Source organism: Canis lupus, chromosome 12, assembly GCF_048164855.1.
Source record: "Canis lupus baileyi chromosome 12, mCanLup2.hap1, whole genome shotgun sequence".
NCBI classification, from domain to species: Eukaryota; Metazoa; Chordata; class Mammalia; order Carnivora; family Canidae; genus Canis; species Canis lupus.
This window is the reverse complement of record NC_132849.1, coordinates 10,657,989-10,677,009: the sequence shown is the minus strand read 5'-3', so window position 1 is coordinate 10,677,009 and position 19,021 is coordinate 10,657,989. Positions and strand designations below refer to the sequence as shown.

Genomic DNA, 19,021 nt, shown 5'->3' with positions numbered 1-19,021 from the left:
CGGGTGGGAGGCGCGGGCGGGCGGGCGCAGCGGCTCTTCCTTCTGCTTTCGGGAAGCGGTCGGGGCTGCGCGTCGGCTCGGCGGGGCGGCTCCGCGCCCGGCTCCGGGTCCCGGCCGGAGGGGGGCGGGCGGCGGGCGGCGCGCGGGGGCGGGCGGGGGCGGGCGGGCGCGCGGGCGGCGCGGAGCGGGGGGCGCGCGGAGCGGGGGGCGCGCGGGCGGCCGGCGCTGGGACTCCTCGGCTCGCGAGCAGAGCGGAGCAGGCGCGCGGCCCGGGCGGGGAGCGCGGACTGGAGCAGCCGGAGCTGGCGGCGGCGGCGGCGGAGAGGCGGCGGGGGCGAGCATGGGGCGCCTGGCGCCGAGGCCGCTGCTGCTGGCGCTCGTGTGGCTGGGTGAGTGCGCGCGGGGCCGGCGGGGCCGGGGGGGCCGGGGGGGTCGGGGGGCGCAGCTGCGGCGCGCGGCCTGGGGGCGGGGGCGCGGGGCGGCTCCGGGGAGGGGCGGGGGCGGCGGGGCCGCGGGCAGCCGGGCTCCGATCCGGCCGGGAGGGCCCCGCCAGGCCGCGCCGCGCCCCACCTGTGCCGGGGGGAGTGGCCCGAGGCCCGCCCGCCGTCGCCCTCCCTACCTGTTGGCCGCCCGGAGCCCGGCTCACCTTGAACTCGGGGCCCAGGAGGTGCCCGCGGTGCCGGCCTGTCCGCAGCGGGGCGGAAGCGGGCGCCTGCGGTGTGGCCCGCGGTGGCCGAGCCTGGCCCGAGGGTCCCCGGCCCGCGCCGGCCCACGCCGAGTCGCCTTTCCAGGGAAGGGGCACGACCCGCCAACTTCCTTCTACGAAGGTCACGGGGCGGCCCAGAGCGCTGAGGGAAAAACCCGGCGTGCGCGTCCTCCGCGGTGGCGGCGGTGGCTCGATTTTCTGCCTCAGTCTTTTTCCTCCGCTCCTCTGGAAGCTGCCTGGCTGCACATTTGCACACAAAGACCCGGGGGCCTTGCCTTGGCTTCTCCAACTTTTCCTACCTGTTACTTTTCGTCCCTGCACGGTCCCCTGTCTTCCACCCTCCCCAAGCCTGGGTGCCTCCTGGTGATTTGACCCAGCACCCTCCCCCCCGCCCAAGGAATCTTTTGATTTATTTTTTTTCCCTCTTTCTTCCTCTCCATTTTCCTCTTACCCCATACACACAGACACCATTTTCGTGTATATACACATGATTATGGTAATATGGTTATTTAACATAACGATGCAGCCGTCAGCCCTAGAAATACATGTTTGTAAGGTGCTGGAGGGCTGACCCCAGTGCTTTGATATTCTTTAATATTCTTGGATCCCTTTGGTCTGTGTCAGCCAGAACTGAAGGAGTCCTGTGACCTGCCCAGGGAGTTCCCTTCCAGGCCTCTGAGGAAGGCAGATCTGAATCTTTTGCAGAATGCATGGTGTGTGCTGTTTGTCCCAGCCAGGCCCCAGCTGCACACAGGGCAATCGACTACTTTGCACTTACAGTCGGAGGGTCCCAGTGGAAGACTTCCACAGCCATTCCCATCCTGCTGACACCAGGGCCCGCATTGTCTCAACCCCTATGACTCCTGCTGCTGATGGGCCCGCCTTTCTAGCTGCGACCGTGTTTTCTTTCTTCGTCTTTGAAGGGTTTTCTGGAATTCACTTCTCAAGAGACCTCATCCAGTCATATTGCTCTAGTGGCAACCATGTGCAGAAAGCTTCCAGATCTTTCGCTTAGTTTTGTAGCATGTCTTGTATGGTCTCGTAGGGCTTTCCCTTTCCTCCCGGGACCCTTGAACTTCTCTCTTTGCTGTGATAGTTCATGCCCATTAATTGGCTGATGTGTCTGGGTCAAACCAGGCCGTCGCCCATGGTTGCACAGATTGTGCACCGCACAACTCTAGGAGCTGCTATTTAGTTTGCAGCCAGTGGGAATGACCCCCTAGAGTTGTGCAGTATACAACCCATGTGCCGGCCCAGTTGGTGGGCCCATGTAGAAATTTGAAACAAATGCCCTTGAGTAGCTATGAATGAGGGAGAAAAAGGGAGAAAGGGCAAAGAGAGATGGGCAAAAGCCAAAATAGAAGTAGGAAAGCCTGGACAGGTCTTGGTTATACGTGCACCAGGGTATCCTGCAGTGGCTGGGCATTTCATGTTAACAGGAATATCTGAGGTGTCACCAGCCAGTGCCTTTCCACCTAACAGCTCTCAGACTTGGTGTTCCAGATGATGGCTCTGCCCTCAGCATCTCACTCGGTGTGGCTTCTTTGTGACCTCTGGGAAGCCCTCCATGTTGTACTGGCTCCTGAAACTTAATATGTTGATACACAAGCTCATCTTTCCTCTTGTATTGCATCCTGGGCATAATCTTGCCGCCACTGTTCTTTCTGACCTCCACATTCACACAGTCCCTCAATTTCGTGGCTTTTCCGCCAGCACAGACTCAAGTCTTCCCATTCTTCCTGTTTCTATAGCTATAGCTCCCCACAGATAACTTCTAACATCTCCCTGGTTGACCTTTCCTTCCAGCCTCCCTTCCTTCTTAGTTCATCATTTTCCAGAAGGATCAGTTTGGGGGAAGGGGGAGTCCCAACTTTGCTTGTCGGTTATTTTATGGTTTTTCTTCCAAGGACATTTCTGCCCCTTGTGTTTGTCTCCCTCCGAATCAAACACTTTATTCTAAGTTTCATTGTGTGAATGTTCTGGCCTTTCCCTTTTGCATGATCTGGGAACATCCCTCCTGCTTCTTTCTTCTCACCTGTGTATTTTCTTTTCCCCTAAAGTTCGCTTCCTCCTTAAAATTTTCCTAAGTCTGCCTCTCAGTGATCCCATCAGAACCCACTCGGCTTCCTGGAGCAGGTTTTCACTTCAGTTGCCTGTGCCTGACCTGTCTTGTCCATCCATTCAATACAGCATTTCTTGAATCCCCGTGAGAGTCCACAGAATGTCCCAGACAAAGGTCTCCCTGAGTGGTTGGTGCAGGTGGATGGTCAGATAGTAAATAAAACAGCTAACTACAAGACAAAATGAAATACCTGACAGAGAAACCAAGTGCTGGTAGGAAGCAGGAAGGATGATGATGAATTTTGACTTGGGGTTGATTTTGCTGAAGAGGTGACATTTGAGCTGAGCCTTGAGGATAATTAGAATTTTGAAAGGAAGGGTGGAAGAGCGTTCCAGGAAATGCACACTTGTGGAAGGGCATTAAAGTGTGGATGAGTGAAAGTGCTCAGTTTATTCAGGAAGGGCAAGTAAGTTCCATGGCACAGGAGATGGGAGGGGGGAGGTTGTAATGGGAGAGCCTGCTGGAAAGGGATTTGGGGTAGGCTTTTCCTGCAGGGCTGAGAAGTCTGGGCCATGGGGGGTGGATTCATTGGTTTTGGGAGTGCTGCCTGTACTTTTCCTGTCATGTCACTTACTTATCTCACTGTGTATAATTGTGTGTTTCTGGTCTAAATCCCCACCCTGATTATATCACCAGGGGCAGGATATCCGTCCTGTTTAGTTGGGTGTCTGGCACATAGTAGGTATTTGGTAAATGCTGGCTGACTGAATGAATACATCTGTATATCCCTTTACCTGTGGGTAATAGGTGGCCGTTAAAAGCTCTCAGGGTGAGATTGACACAACACACTGATGTGCTTGAGGAGGCCAGTCCTCACTAGAATGCAGCATGAATTAGAGAGTGAAAGGTAGGAGGATCATGGGGAGGGATTAAGATATTCTCTTTATTTGTGTCTTAAAAAAATTCTTTCGAATCCATTGAAATCGTTTTAAATGACAAAGCACTACATCTATATTTTCAAATTCAAATAGGAAGAGTTTTCTATTAATTAGGTAGGCCAAGCTGCTTTAACAAAGAAAGAGACTCAAAGCATAACTGTTCAAACAATGAAAGTGTCTTTCATAACAGTGCCAAGGGGATGCTTCAGATGAAAAGCTTCTGTGGTATCCCTGCTCCTTGGAGCCATTTTGGCTCCCAGGCTGATGGCAGCTCCCCTGTTTTCCACCCATCTAAGATCACTTCAGTTGTCCTCATCCCCTCTCCAGCTCCATAAGGGGGAAACAGCGTGGAGGAGAATGCATGGAGGTTTCACAGGCCAGGCATGGAAGGGGCATGCATCATTTCTGTTCACATTCCATTCAGGAAAACATAGTCTCCTCACACTAGCTGCAAGGGAAGCCGAGAAATGCAAAGTAGCCTGGCAGCCTCAGAGCACCCCGGCTGTGGAAGAAAAGAACGGATTTGAGGGGAGAGCTAGCAGTCTCCGTGTCGTTGCAAAGGATGTAAGGTGAAAAGAAAATGTGCACATCCTCCGCTGCCCAGGCTAAGCCACTCCTATAACGTGCACGTGTTCATATGCTCAATGTCTTGTTTGTTCTTTTCTCTTAGTTTCTGCAGAGGCCTCTGTACCAAATGGAGTAATGATGGTTGCCATTTAGATAGTAAATCTTGAACATCAGGTTTTATTTGATTTCTCTTATTTAATCCTTACAACACTTTGAGAAAGGTGCTGCACTTTTCTCCATACTGCACATGAGGAAGGTGACACCTGGAAAAGTTAAATCACGTGCCCAGAGTTGTACAGCTGTTCCGTGGCAGAGCCAGGATTTGGTCACAGGATTCCATTCTGCCTGTACTAAGGAAAAAACATTGACTAATGTTCGCCATAACCTTACACTGTGCGTTGCTTGAGACTAGTTTCTGCAGAAAAGGGTGGTCGTGTTTTGACGGCCGGAGCACAGTTGAAAATAGGAGGGTGAGGGGGCGGGGGGTGAGTACAGTCCAGATGCGGTTCCTGGAGGGGCTGGACCAGGAACCACCTCCCAGATGTGGTGACTCTGCAACCCCTCTCAGGTCACCACGCCTGCTCAGAGAATTGGGACCAAAAGGCAGCTTCCTCCAGAAAGGACTGAAGGAGGGGGAAGGCTGGCAGGAGGAACCCTAGTGAATCCATCCAGCTTAACGGTCTTTGAAGTGTTGTGGCCTTCAGAGATTCCTTGGCACTCATTTTAGCCTTGTTAACAGAATTCCTGTATCTGCCAAGCTGATTAATGCCTGCCCTGGCTATAATTATTCTTATTAGCCTGCTGAATAGGGACCGTAGTTGTCAGTGATCGTTCCTTACAAGGCAGTGGGGCTGGTCGGCATTTATATGGCTATTTTGTTTCAGTGATGAGCTGCTGAGCGGATTTTTACCCTGTAGATTGAATGTACATTTTCATATCGGTGCCGTGTCTGGCAGTTAAATAAGGTGTGTGCTTGTCTGTCACTGTGTGTCTGTGTCTCACTTTATCAAATGAAGTTGGGGGGAAGCTGTCAGGGCAGTTCAGAGCTATTCAGTTTAATTGCATCGGTTTCTTAAAGGCAGGGTAGCAAGGCCATTCGACTCTCTGCTTTGGGAAAATAACTTGAACTGGCAAAAATTCTTCATAATTTATCTTCTGGAAAAGGCGAAGCGCTGCAGTTGGCACAGTTAGTGGTTTTCAGATCTTGGAATATTTTTCCTCCACACCAACTGTACAGTCTTTGCAAAGCAACAGAATTAGACGCAGTAGTGAATACTGTTGTGGGCCAGCGATGTGATTTCCAGTAGACTGGAGATAATGACACTGTGTACACGTTTGTGTTCTGTGAGTGCTGGTTTCTCCACAATACTCGCTAAGTGTTCGTGTGAGATTATGGAGTCGCTAAGCAGCATGATTCAAGTTTAAGTATGATGTTCTGAGACCTTAATTGCATCCTGCTTCGCACCTTTATAAGCAGCTGGAATGTGAGCATTTACATCACTAAGGGTATTTCAGGGGAATCGGGAAACACTGGCTAGTGTTGCTCTGTCGAGGATGAATTTTGCTTAGCACCGTGAAGAACAGAATTATGTTTAAGGGTTCAGGGCATGTTTCAGAATGGGTGCTACCTTTGAATCCTGATGAACCAGAAGCAGTGTACAGACCCATTGGGTTACCGCACGGGCCTTAAAAGTGACACCAAGCCAAGAACATCCTGACAGTGGCTCTTCTTTGTCGTTACTTAGAGCTGGACTGGACCAGAATTTGGCAGCCTGTGGGCCATGATAGGGTAGGTGTGTCATGATGCTGAGGCCCTCAGCTCCTGGAGCTTAGAGGTAAGAGCTGCCTCTAAACCAGAAGCCCTGTTTACTGAAGAGAGTCATATGGATATTATCACTTCCTGTGTGTGCTCTGATCTGATGGAGATTGCTAGTTATCTCTTTTACCTGGTGAACCACAGCCTATTAGGCCTGGCCTGGCCTGGGGATGAGCTGTTTGCGGACGGAGGTTGAGCAACCCAGTGACCTGGCAAGGAGGTCATTTATTCATTCAGTGACCCCCAAGAGTATGCAGCCCAGGCACTATTCTGAGTGCTGATTCCTCAGTGAACTGAGCTGACTCAGGTGGGCGATCCTGGGTGGGACAGGTTGCTGCACAGAGCTTTGGTGGGTGGTATCACCCCAAAGCGTGGCACCACCTGAATGACTGAGGTGAGGGTCAAGGGCAAGTTCTTGGGAATGGCTGCAGTGAGGGGGCAGGACCAGGAAAGGAGAGGAAAGGAGAGTTCTAGGAGGCATAGTCAGGGACCCAGGAAGATCCAGGAGAGCACTCTATCAAAAGCCAGCAGAGACGGTTTAAGGAGGCTCCTTAAAAGGGATTGGTCACATGCTGCCGAAAATGTGGGAAGATCAAGAGGAAGAGGAGCCCTGGCTTGAGAGATTGTGTGTCTAACTCAACAGTGAAGGAAGAGGCAGCATTCACTGATGTGGAGGCGTGAGCAGAGCCATAGCAGACGCCACAATCCACCTTTTCAAGTGGTCCCAATAGGAGAGCACCGTGAGGGGAGTAGCTTGGGGTGCAGGGACTTGAACAGCACTCGGGGCCTCCAGCATGCCTACGGGGAGGCCCAGGCTGGGGAGGACTGTGAGTCTGCACTCAGGGAAGGTGGGGCAGTGGGGGGTATTCCCAGGTACCCCTGGCCTTGAAGGTCAGAGTGCCAGGTCATCTCCCAGAGAGGAGGGAAGGGCCAGGTGGAGGGCGAATATGCTGGGAGCAGTACTGTGTGGGAAACATGGTCTCAGCTCTGCTTTCAACCTTTTTAGCCCAAAGAATGGCCACAGAGTTCCCAGACATGCCAGTTAGAGGTTCTCTGTGTGTTCCCTTTCAGTTTCTGCACAAGTGGAAAGTTCTCCCCCTGCTCTCCTGGATGTCTTCTTCCATGTTGATTGGTGGAATTAACCTACTTTCAATAGCTGCTTTTAGGCCTTCAGCTGTTAGTGGAATCTCCAGCACAGGGACTCTGTGGCCGTTTCATAACCCATCTTTATCTCCTCCTCATCAGCTAAGAAGATTTCATGTTACAAATAAGCCATTCCATGTGCTTTTTTAAAATGGTTTCTGCTCTTGGAAATCCCTTACATAGAGGAAAAGTAGGCCTCAGGCTTTGGAATCTGCCCTCTAGCAGCCCTCCGGCCCTGGACAGGCTTCTTAACCTCTCTGAACCTCAGTTTCTGCATCTGTAATATGAGATGGGTATAACATTACATTTTATGTGATTCCCTCAGACTTCGCTCCTCAAGGTGGGGTCTGGGGGACAGCAGCATTGGCAGCCCCAGGGAGAATCTCAGGGCCCAGTCCAGTCTGCTGAATCGGAGATTGCATTTAAACCAGATCCCTAGGGGATTTGAATGCCCACTAAAGTTCGAGAAGCCCTAGCCTGGAAGGGAGCTCATCATATAGGTTATCTTGTGGCCTCGGCTTCCTTGTTGAACTCTGAGGCAAAGGCCATGGTCAGAGTCAGAGCTAGAGGAAAGTGGGCCGGGGAGGGCTCTATGGGCACATGGCAGGTGTTTAGTTGGCCACGAAGGATGGGATTAGTGTAGGTCTGTCATGTCGGCAATTGACCTGGTTTCATGACTGTTATATCAAGTTTGGCAGCCTGGAAGCAGGGGAGGGATATGGTATGATCTCTCCATGGGATGAGGGATGCAGGAATCTGTAGGGAGCTAGTGACAGCCGTCATGGAGAAGGTTGGCTAGGGAGTATGGCTAGGACAGGCAGGTAAGTGAGGTTGGAAGGCCTGATGAATTGCAGAAGGTTGGAGGGTAAAAAAGATTCAAAGGCTCACAGGAGTGAGTGGTTTGGGAAGGTAGGAGGTGAGGCTCCAAAGAGGTAACTTCTGAATCCATGGTCTTGGAAGTAGAAATCTGAGGGGGCAGTAGGCTGAGCGGGCAGTAGCCAATATAGACACTTGGCCAATTTTTACCTCTCTGGGCATTTTGGCCAGTTTACCTCTCGTGACTGACTGGGTTGGGCCTGGGTGGATGCAGAGACGGTGGTGTAAAGTTTTAGATGCATTATGTTCTGGTGTTGTAGGGAAAAGGCAGTAACCTGAGACTAAGATGAACTCAGGGCTGGGGAGAAACCAATATGGGGGTTATTTCCTCCCCAAGAAGTTTCTTCCTGCTTTTTACATAGCCCTTCTTTTGTGCCAGGCACTGCACTTAGCATATGGGAACTCATTTAGGAGGGCTTCATAACCCATGAGGTAGGTGGTTATTACCCCCATTTGATAGATGAGAACACTGAGTTGCAGAGACATGAAATAACTTGCTCAAGGTTATAGTACCTGACAGAGCTGCTGGGATTCAGACCCTCAGGCCTGGCTCCAGAGTCTGGACGCAGGACCACAGTGTGCTGTTCTGCATCTCCCCATCAGTACAGATGCTCAGAGTCAAGCATGTGGTTGAAAACAAAACATAAGAGCGGGATTGATACAATTAGCCAAAATGTGATAACATTTGTTTCCTTGTCTTTTAAAACAGGAGGCGTAGATTCTGGCCCTTGACCTTCCACTCACTAGCTTTGTGACTCTGGACAAGCTGCTGATTAGCTCTTAGCCTAAGTCAAGTGGGGCCTGGGCTAGTTGACCTGGAAGGCCCCCTTCCACCTCCAGAACTCCTCAAGTCCACGCTGAGCCCCACTAGTGGCCGTATAGGCTGCTTGGTCCAGCCCTGGAGTCCCTGGCTCCTAGAGCATCTTCCGCAGCACTCACCTATCTGCAGCGTGCCCCTCTCACCTCTCACCTGCCTGCCACCTCTCCACAGAGGGTTGGCTGGTGCCCAGAGGGCTTGAGAATACTTTGTTGTTTTGTTCCATATCGGCAACTACTTTCTCCTTCCAGATCCTCTTCCCTTGCTGGGAAACAGGCTATCTTTTCCGGCGGTTCTTCAGGTTATGAAGGTGTCCGACCACCAGGCTCCCTGCAACCTTAGATGGACCTCTGGGAGCAGTCGCAGAAACAGAGAAAGCAATTGGCATTTCTAGATGGCAGACTTTTTCTTATTACTAATTTTTTTCGCCGGGGGCGGGGGGGGGGGCAAATTTTGTTTGAGGAAATCAGCCGGAAGTAAGTTGGGGTTGAAATAATCAAGTCTCAGTCCTCAGAAAGGTGACTTGTGTTTTCTTTCCCCTTTTAGCCTTCAAGTCTAGGGGAGAGCCTAGCACATGGTTTTGCTGCTCAGGCTCTCCTTTTCCGAATACTCTCCACACAGAAGAGACAAAGACATCTTAAAATGTGTCCAAATATTGACACTAGTTTGGATTTTCCACTTTCCTAAAGGATGGGAGAGTCGAAATTCAGACGTTTCCAATCAATAGCCTTAATTGGCTGAGAAATGTGTTCCTCACGTTTGGGGACTTCCTTCCTTTTCATTCTCTTAGTCTGAAGGGGGAGGTAGAAGTGATTTGGGCTGCAACACTAGCTAAAAGGGTGTAACCTCCACGTTGTTGCTAGGGAGCTGTGTTTCTGGCCTTGGTCTTTGCTGCAGCCTGGCTACTTTGGGACGGAACTCTTGCTGCTGACCTAGTGGTGTTCTCTCTCATCTTGGATGTGAAGATTTCTCAGGCTTACGGAGAGCCTTCTAGGGAGTGAGTTCTCGCAGATGTTAAAAGTGGCTGGCTGGCTTGCACAATCTCGGAGGTGAAGGGGTGCGTTGTGCATCATAAACGCACTGTCCCCTAGGATGTCCTCAAAGCAGAGTATTAGCCGATTTGGTGTCTGTCCAGTGTTGCTGCTGCTTTACTTAGATTGCAGTGAGGACTTAAAAAAAAACAAAAAACGAAACCAAAAAAAAAAAAAAAAAAAACACTTTTGGCACAGCTATTCATTTTTCCATTTTCCGAAGGCTGGCATGTCCAAGTGTTTTCTTATTTATTAGAAGACATTATAGTCCATCATCTTCGATTGAGAAATTCATCCAGTAAGTTTCAAGTTCAGGCCGTAGTGCCTAGCCCAGAGCCGGGCACTCGGTGGGTGCTTAGGTCGCGCAAAGTGAATATGGTTGTGAATAAATCATTTGTGCCCAAGCACCACCCTATTCTACAATATAAGACATTTCTGCTCTTTCTTGTGATCTTAATTTTTAGGACCTCAGCAGCATTTAGGGATTGTGTACTGTGTTTCTGACACTGGGAGATGGCAAAGGAATTAGGAAATGGGGCCAACCTGGAGACCGAACCCATTATAACAGAATTGATTGTTGGTGTTTTTCAAACATCGAAGCGGTTGAATCATTAGATAGCTGTGCATATGGGGCTGTCAGAATCAGGGGTAGAAGCAAGGCCAGGAGCTGTTATTATGGAAAGGCTCCACGGAGCAGGTGGGACTCGAAAGCCATGTGAGCCAGGAGCAGTGCAGAGCATTTCAGGTGGAAGATGACCAGTGCCATTTCTTAGAGGTGGGAGATGATGGGCGTGGGCAGGTTGGCATTCCAGCTGGGAATTAACTGACTTAAACTGGAACAGTAAGAGAGACCTCAGGGGACATGGATATTAAACTCTTAGGAGGGGAGGTTGGCGGAGAAGCAGAATGTGAGCAAAGTCACCCTGAAAGGTGTTGGCAGCATTGTCAGCACCCACAGAGCAGCTCAGAGCCTGCATGCACAAGGCCGGTGAGGTCTGCTGGGGCCTACAGGAAGTAGCCTGCTAAATTAAGGTGATAAGTCAGGCCATAATCCTATTTGGGATTGTTTCCTACAAGGATAATGGCTCACAAAACAATCACCGATAGTACCCTTAGGTAGTTGATCAGAGTGTTTCTTCAAAGGCCTAACACCTGATAAGAGCCACAGATAAGTTTTAGAGGAAAGATGGGGAATTTTAGATGCCTTTCTGTGGAAACCAGGTTTATGCAATCATGCGGTCTGTTCAGAGTTCCACTTTAATAACAGTTTATCCCACCAATAAGCTGCATTCAGGACATCAGTACAAGTCCCAGAAAGTGTCATTTTGTACCTGGCTTGTGGGTAACTGGAGGAGGTGGGCTTTGTCAGCACACCTCTGCAGTGTCACAGAGGTAGCTCCATTTGCAGCCTGAGGACCCACGGGAGTCATTACAGACCTGGGTGAAAGTTTGGTCCTGAGGAAACAGCAGTGCTAAGGCAAGCTCTGTGTTCTGTCCAGCATGTTTGTTGAGGGCACCTGAGCCTCAAAACAGAGCAGTGTGAAGAAAGGAACACACAGTCAGGTTTTGAGGACTCCTCTTGATGTTTTCCTAGGTGACCCTCACTCCATGCCCTTGGAAACGACCACATAATCTAGGTATGGAGCACTCCCCTTTTGTTGATATGTCGTCTTGGAATTAATTCCATCTGTTTGATTCTTTGGAGCCCAGGTCCAGCTTCGCTGCCCCAGAGAGGATGACACATTCAGATCCAGGACAAGGTGGCCCAGAACACATTCCTTTTTCACAGGTGCTCATTGAGCCACTTCCTTCAGAGCACAGCCATCAGTTGATAATGATCTTTTTATTAGGAGGGGTATTTGTTTCATTCCAGCCATGAAAACAGGACAGAGTCCATTTTCATTTATCTGAGTATCCAGGAGTTCAAGTCCGTGAGTGATTAATTTGTGCGCTTAGAAAACATCTGTAGAGCAGTATGCATGTACATATGGCATCTGTGCTGCCTGTGACATAAGACACCTGTGTGAAATGCACATATGAAATCTTGAGATGCAAAGGAGGCAGAGGTTATCCATGTGTCCTTGCTAGCTTTTTTTTTTTTTTTTTTTGTTACTCCACTATTCCTGAGAGAATGGCTTGTGACTCCATTTCTAGAATCGAGTGTTGAGGAGCAGAGTAGGAGAAAAGAGAGTGTCCCCCCCCCCGCCCCCCGCCATGAATACAAAAGGATGGACAAGTCTTCATGCTTCCTCGTGAGAGTTTCTCCATGTTTCTTCCTTGGCAGCATGTGTGGAGGACAAACGACTCATAGGTTCTCATTATTGTCTCCACACACCCTCCATCCCTTTCTCCCTTTGTGGCGTCGACACAATTTCCCCCATCCCAAACTGGCATCTTCTCCCTTTCTGGGCTTCGTCTTGGTTGTCCACAGCATGGAGAAGCAGACTTTTTTCCTTGCAGGGCAGGCTTCAAGTGTCTCGCAGCTGCATTAGTCCCAGCCGCAGACCTGACTGCTTGTCATCACTGGCCAACAGCCAGCTCTGGTCATGGCTGAGGGCAGGGGCAGTAGAGCTGCCGGTGGCAGGTGCCTTATCTTTCTGTCTGCCTCCTTCGAGACTCCTACTTACCATCTACCCTGTGCCAGGCATGATTCTCAAGCTCCAGGCACTTGAGGACGTAGACACAGTCCCGTGACTCCTGTAGCTGCCTGTCTAGATGTGGAGGTGTGACACATGCACAGGAAGAGAGGTGGCATTGAAGAAGTGTCCAGGATGGCTAGAGTCAAAAAAATGTTGAAAGTTTGGAGAAAAGGGAGAGTATTGGAGGCCAGTTCAGACAGAGGTGCTCTTTACAGACAAGGTAAAATGATTGACCTAATCCTCTCTGCCTGTTTGTATTACTACCTGTGTCTCCTCTGTACCCGTCTATGCATTTTTTTAGGCTTCGGTGCCTTGTCCAGAGTGAGAACCTTCTACAAGGTTCCGAAGCACCCAAATACGTTGGCTTCTCTAGCCCCAAAGAAGAGCGGTAATAAAACTGATCATCAGAACTTGGGATTTGGAATATTGTGATTTGTGTTTCACATCCCAAGGGGCTGAAGTCCCCACTCTGAGGTCTCTTGACTGCTACTGTGTGTTACGGTTGCTCTAGCCATGTGTGCTTCACTTTCTGTGATGAGCTTAGCAAACAGCTTTTTTGAAAATGATTGATCAGGGGACTCCAGATTAGTTGAGCGTCAGCCTTCGGCTCAGGTCATGATCTCAGGGTCCTGGAATTGAGCCCCATGTCAGGCTCCCTGCTCAGCAGGGAGTCTGCTTCTCCCTCTGCTCCTCTCCTCACTTGCACGTGCACTCTCTCTCTTTCACTCTCCCTCTCTCTAATAAATAAAATCTTAAGAAAGAAAGAAAAGAAAATGATCAGGGGTAATTTCTTTCTTTCCTTTTTTTTTTTTTTTTTAAGATTTTATCTACTTACTCATGAGAGACCCAGAGAGAGAGAGAGAGAGCCAGAGGCAGAGACACAGGCAGAGGGAGAAGCAGGCTCCATACAAGGAGCCCGACTCAGGACTCGATCCTGGGACTCTAGGACCACACCCCAGGCTGAAAGCAGGCGCCAAACCGCTGAGCCACCCAGGAATCCAATCTGGGGTCATTTCTGATATACATGAGATTAAGTAACTCCCATTGACTGACTAGACAATGATCCAAAGATTGGTTTCTAAGATTCCAGTTTGCAGAAGTTCCTTGAGATCGGCGTGATGACAATCATTCTGTCACCAGGCGTGTTGCTGGGCTGGGAACGTGGTGATGAGCTGGGAATGATCTGGGGCTCCCAGTCTTGTGAGGGGCTCCCAGTCCCATGAGGGAGGCAGATAAGCAAACAGGCTGCTAGCAGTGGCTGAGCCAAGTTGACCCTCAGCAGACACATTCAGAGCTCTGGCTGGGGACCAAGGCAGGGGAGGATCAGGAAAGGCTTCCGCAGGGTGGACTCATGAGCCCACTGAGTCTTGTTTATCAGTGGGGTTTTGTCTGGCTGAGAAGGGCTGGGCTCTTTGTTTTAGGCAGAAGGAAGAAAATGGGTAAAAAGTGGACCTATACCTATTTATAAGAGCGTGCTGGTCTTGCATGAAGGAAGAAAACCCTTTGTGGTTGGAGTGGAGGGTTGCCTTGCAGGTTCTTCAGAGGGAAAGAGCTGGGACTGGAGAGAAAGTCATGAGATTGGGAAGCACTTTGAATGTTACCTGGAGGAGTTTAAGCCTGATGTCGTGGGGGAATTTGTCTGGTTGTTTGTTTTCTTTTTTTCCTTCCTGGTTCTGTCTTCCCTAGAATGCTTTAAGCCCCTCAGGTCCTTGTTACTTGTATTTCAAGATTCCCACTGTTGGAGAGCTCATCTCTTCCTGGCCTTTCTGCATAGCTGCCACCCTATACCCTCTCCTCAGCTCTGATACTGGGCAAGGTACTGGCTCATCACCTTCCCTGGTGATGTGGTTCAGCACATACTAGGTGTGCAATAAAGAACTGCTGAGTGGAGGAGTGAAAAATCGGATTGAGGGAGCCAGAGTCTTCTGTCCAAGGCAGATTACCACACTGTATTCATCACTGGGCCTCAGTGGGGAAGCTGGGCAGAGACTGCCACACCACCCACGGCATCTGGCAACATGCCTAGAGATGTTAAGGGTGGGCCTGAAGGCTTTGTGGTGGAAGAAGGGTGGACAAGGCAAAGGAAAAGCAGGAAAAGGATAGCAGGAATAGTAAAATGGGGAGAGAGGACAAAGCTGCTCACCGTAGGGAGTAGAGGAGAATTTCAGCTACTACCTTAGGTGCCTTTCATGTCCACATGCAAGTTTAAATCCAATAGGAAGCCCCATTCTCCTTACTAGAGGCTGAAAGGAGGACCAGGTGTTCCCACAGAACTTGGCAGACAACGTTGACTAGTTCGAACATGGGGAGAATTGAAAATGGTTGAGTAGTGACGGATGCTGGGCAGTGCCTGGTCCGCGAGTGCTGTTCATTTGATAGAACGCTCTAGAGTAATCCTTGTGGATAGATAGGCCTTTTCTGCCTCTGGTCCCCGGACAGAGAATCGTTCCAGTCATTGCATGAGTATTGAGTTATTTTGGTTCTTCTTCAGTGTGGCCTACTGCAAAGCGGTTTTTGCACCTGTCCTTTGGTCACCTGACTTCTCTGAACCTCAGTTTCCTTATTTAATCCTCTCAAGGTTGAGTATTCAATCATGTGAACAGGATTTGCAGACTATAAAGCAGTGCTATAAATGTAAGGTGGTTTCTGTCAATTACTGAGTCCTTGAGGGCAAAGCGGTCTGCTCAATACTTGGTGTACTGTGTCCGTTAGGGTTCCATCAGGGAAGGAGAGCCCCCCTAAATAGAATGGAAGAAGGCGTGTGTTAGAGGGATTAATCTTTACACAATTACGGGAGGAGCTGGGGAAGTGACAGCTTGGAAAAGCGGACCTGGAGGATCAGAAGAGAAGCACTAGTCAGCCCTCCTGAAGCACGGGTGGACAGGTGGAGGCCTGCAGAGGGACCTGGGAGCCGTGCAGAGTGGGGTGGGGAAGAGGGGATGGCAGCCTCTTTGCAGCCAAGCATCTGGTGGTCTTGGGGTACACGTTGGTTGGTAAGGATGGTAGTTGGGAAGGAACCTGGAGCAGAAAGAAAAACAAGGACAAACTAGTGCCGGCCAGCACCTGTGCATCCACCTCTCATCACCATTAATGATGGTGATTGCCAGAGCATGAGGGCTGCGGCTTCCCTGGCTTCTACCTCCCAGATTCACACCCTCTTCTAGTCTGTCTAACTCTTAACCTGGAACTGCACAGGGAGGAGGAGTCTGGGAAAGTAGTTCCAATTTGGCCAAGCAAACACTGTATCCTCACAATTTCGTAATAGAGGATTCAGGATTTGGTAAGGCTCTGGCCTCCCAGTACCTCTCAAAGGCCACAGAACTGGAGGTGACATCATGGTTATATGATACAGCATTTCACTAGTAAGAAGTGCAGTTAATGATCCGGTCTTTTAAGAAGTGACTTACAGTTGTGTTTCTCAGTTGCTGGTGGCCCTGCAGCTCTGTCTTCCCTGCCATCTCCTGTCTGTAGTGCCACAGGTGCTGGTTATCTCAGCCCCAAGAGCTAAGTCAGGGTGGATTGGTCCTGAAGAGCCTGTCCCTTCCAGCAGAGTCTGTCTCCTTTCTATATCAGAGTTCTTGTTTGGCTCAGGGATTATAGATACTTACTCCTCCTTGCCCTGTGTGAAGACTCCAAGATCTCCAGGTATGAATGGCTGCAGACTAGAGGCAGAAGCTGGCATGTACAGATTAGGTGAGAACCAGGTTTAGATCTCCCGACCACCCTTCTCCTCCCTGTGGTCTGTTGGGCACACCACCACTTCCTCGTGCTTCGGCAGCCAGCCTGCGCCACCAAGGAACCAGGGAGTGCCTTCGTGGTCATCTCAGCCCCTGGGAAAATAACACAGTTTGTGAGATTTAATGGCCATACCTGGACTTGGTTGTCACTCAGAAGTCTTTCGCCTTCTTGATTGTCCTCTCTGATATCTTCCTCTGTGACCACAACCTCTTCCCTTTACTCCTTTCAAATTCCCCTGTGTCAAAACAAAACAAAAAACAAATTCCCCCTCCCGTCTCTGGAACCTACTCTTCATCCTCACTGTGATCCTTGATCTCGGACATTGCTTTGTCCAGCTCACTGGGCCATTCTCACCATCCTGGACTCTACTCCCTGTGATGTATGTTTCAGCAGTGGGCTTGTTAGCATCCTGGGACCCTCTCCCGTGCTCCTTTGCTGGTCCTCACACTCCGGTTGAGTGATCTCCACTGACCACTGTCTCTGAGCCTGAGCTGTATCAGCTTGCTGGGGAAAATCTCAAACCCTGCCCACCCAAGTTTCCCAAAAGTCAGGGTGTCTTTGCCGTGTGTCAGTCCTCCTTGTGTTCATTCTGTGATGGCTTCCAAGTACCCTCCTTCTAATACTTGTTCTGAACCTTTTCCATGGTAAGGGTCTCAACCCCTCTCTGCTACTTGCTTTTTCCTCAAAACTTTTCTATAATTTTGCCCATCCTTTTCTCCTAAATTCTACCAAAAGTAAGGGCTCTAGCTTTGGCTCCTTTTTCTTCTTTATGTAAATACTTTCTCGCTGTGTGAACCTCTGCAACCTGTGGCTTTAAACAGGTCTCTGCTTGGGCCTCCCCCAAGCTCCAGAGACACACAGGTGACCTTGGAACAACATGGGTTTGAACTATATATGCAAATTCACTTACATGTGGACTTTTTTTTTTTTTTAAGATTTTATTTATTTATTCATGAGAGACACACAGAGAGAGGCAGAGACACAGGCAGAGGGAGAAGGAGGCTCCATGTAGGGAGCCTGATGTGGAACTCGATCCCAGATCCTGGGATCATCCCCTGAGCCAAAGGCAGACGCTCAACCGCTGAGCCAGCCAGGCGTCCCAACTTTTTTTTTTTTAAGATTTTATTTATTCATTCATGAGAGACACACAGAGAAAGAGAGAGAGAGAGAGAGAGAGAGAGGCAGAGACACAGGCAGAGGGAGAAGCAGGCTCCACACAGGGAGCCCAATGTGGGACTTGATCCTAGGACTCCAGGATCATGCCCCAGGCCAAAAGCAGGCGCTAAACTGCTGAGCCACCCAGGGATCCCAGGACTTTTTTTTTTTTTTTTTTTTTTAGTTTTCTTCCTTTTTCTTTTCTTTTTAAGATTTTATTTATTAGAGAGAGGGAGACCAAGATAGTGACAGAGCACATGCTAGGAGCAGACGCGGGGCTCCATCTCAGGACCCTGGGATCATGACCTGAGCTAAAGGTAGATGCTTAACCAACAGAGTCACCCAGGCGCCCCTACATATGGATTTTTTTTTTACAATAATAGTACTATAAATGTATTTTCTCTTTCCTATGATTTTCTTAATATTTTTCCCTAGCTTTATTGTAAGAATATATCATCCATATAACATGCAGAATATGTGTTAATTGACTATTTATGTTATATTAATAAGGCTTTCAGTCCAGAGTAGGCTATTAACACCTAAGTTTTTGGAGAGTCAAAAATTTTTATGTGTATTTTTGGCTGTATGGGGATGTCAGCGCCTCTAACTCCCATGTAGTTGAAGGATCCACTGTACGTGACATATCCTGACTCCGACCCCTTCTGACAACCACCACCACTACAACCTGAGGCCTGGTTTCCATCATCTTGTACTTGGCTTACTATAACGTACTCCATACCCGTGTCCGTGCTTCTAGATTGGCCCTGCCATAATCTCTTCTTCACACTGCAACCAGGGCGAACTTTATCCAAAACAAGGTCTGTCATTCCCTAGCTTATGTGCTTCCCGTTTCAGCCAGAACCCAAGGCCTCTGGCCCTCATTCATTATAATCCAGGCACGCTGATCTTTTTTCTATCCTGCGAACACACCAAGCTTGCTCCATCTTAGAGCCTTTATATTAGCTGATCTCTGTGCCTGGAACAGTCTTGCCCCAGAGCCCTTCCCCCTTTCCTCTTCATTCTGGTCTGAACTCAAGGTCAAGATGACCTTGTGAGAGGGTCACCTTTCTTGATCACGCTGGCTAAAGCAGCCTACACCCCTCAACCCCCAGCCCCAGTCACTATCCTATCAGGTCCTTTATGTTGAGAGCATTTATCAGCCCTCCGGGGCTGTTCCTCCTTAACTAGAACACCAGCTTCTGATGAGTAGGGACCCTGGGCTGCATGTCCACAGAGCCTAAAAGGTTCTTTAGGGAACCAACAGGGCTGACTTTCCAGAATAAACTTCCCATTTGCTCCCTTTATCTCCTCTGGCCAGCTTTGGATCTTTCTCGTGGTTGTGCCCTCTCTTTATTGCCTCCTTGATCCTTCCGTTTCCCTTGGCTCTTTCTCTGCGGATCCCACATGGCGTCACTGCAAATGCACTCCTGTGGCGGTTACCAATGATCTGCGGTCATCAATTCATTTTCTTTTCTTAGCGGTTCTCTCCCTTGACTTTTCTGCAGGTTGGACATTGCTGTTCATTCCCCCCCT

General features: G+C 49.7%; 1 protein-coding gene across 1 annotated transcript in view; it reads left to right on the top strand.

Annotated features, from left to right (window-relative positions):
• The first annotated feature begins 232 nt into the window (after window positions 1-232).
• PTGFRN (prostaglandin F2 receptor inhibitor) overlaps window positions 233-19,021 on the top strand; it is an 83,398-nt gene continuing 64,609 nt past the window's right edge. Inside the window, exon 1 of the mRNA XM_072769631.1 lies at window positions 233-389. Within this exon, the coding sequence (XP_072625732.1) occupies window positions 341-389 (49 nt within the window). The 5' untranslated portion in view covers window positions 233-340. The remainder of the gene's footprint in view (window positions 390-19,021) is intronic.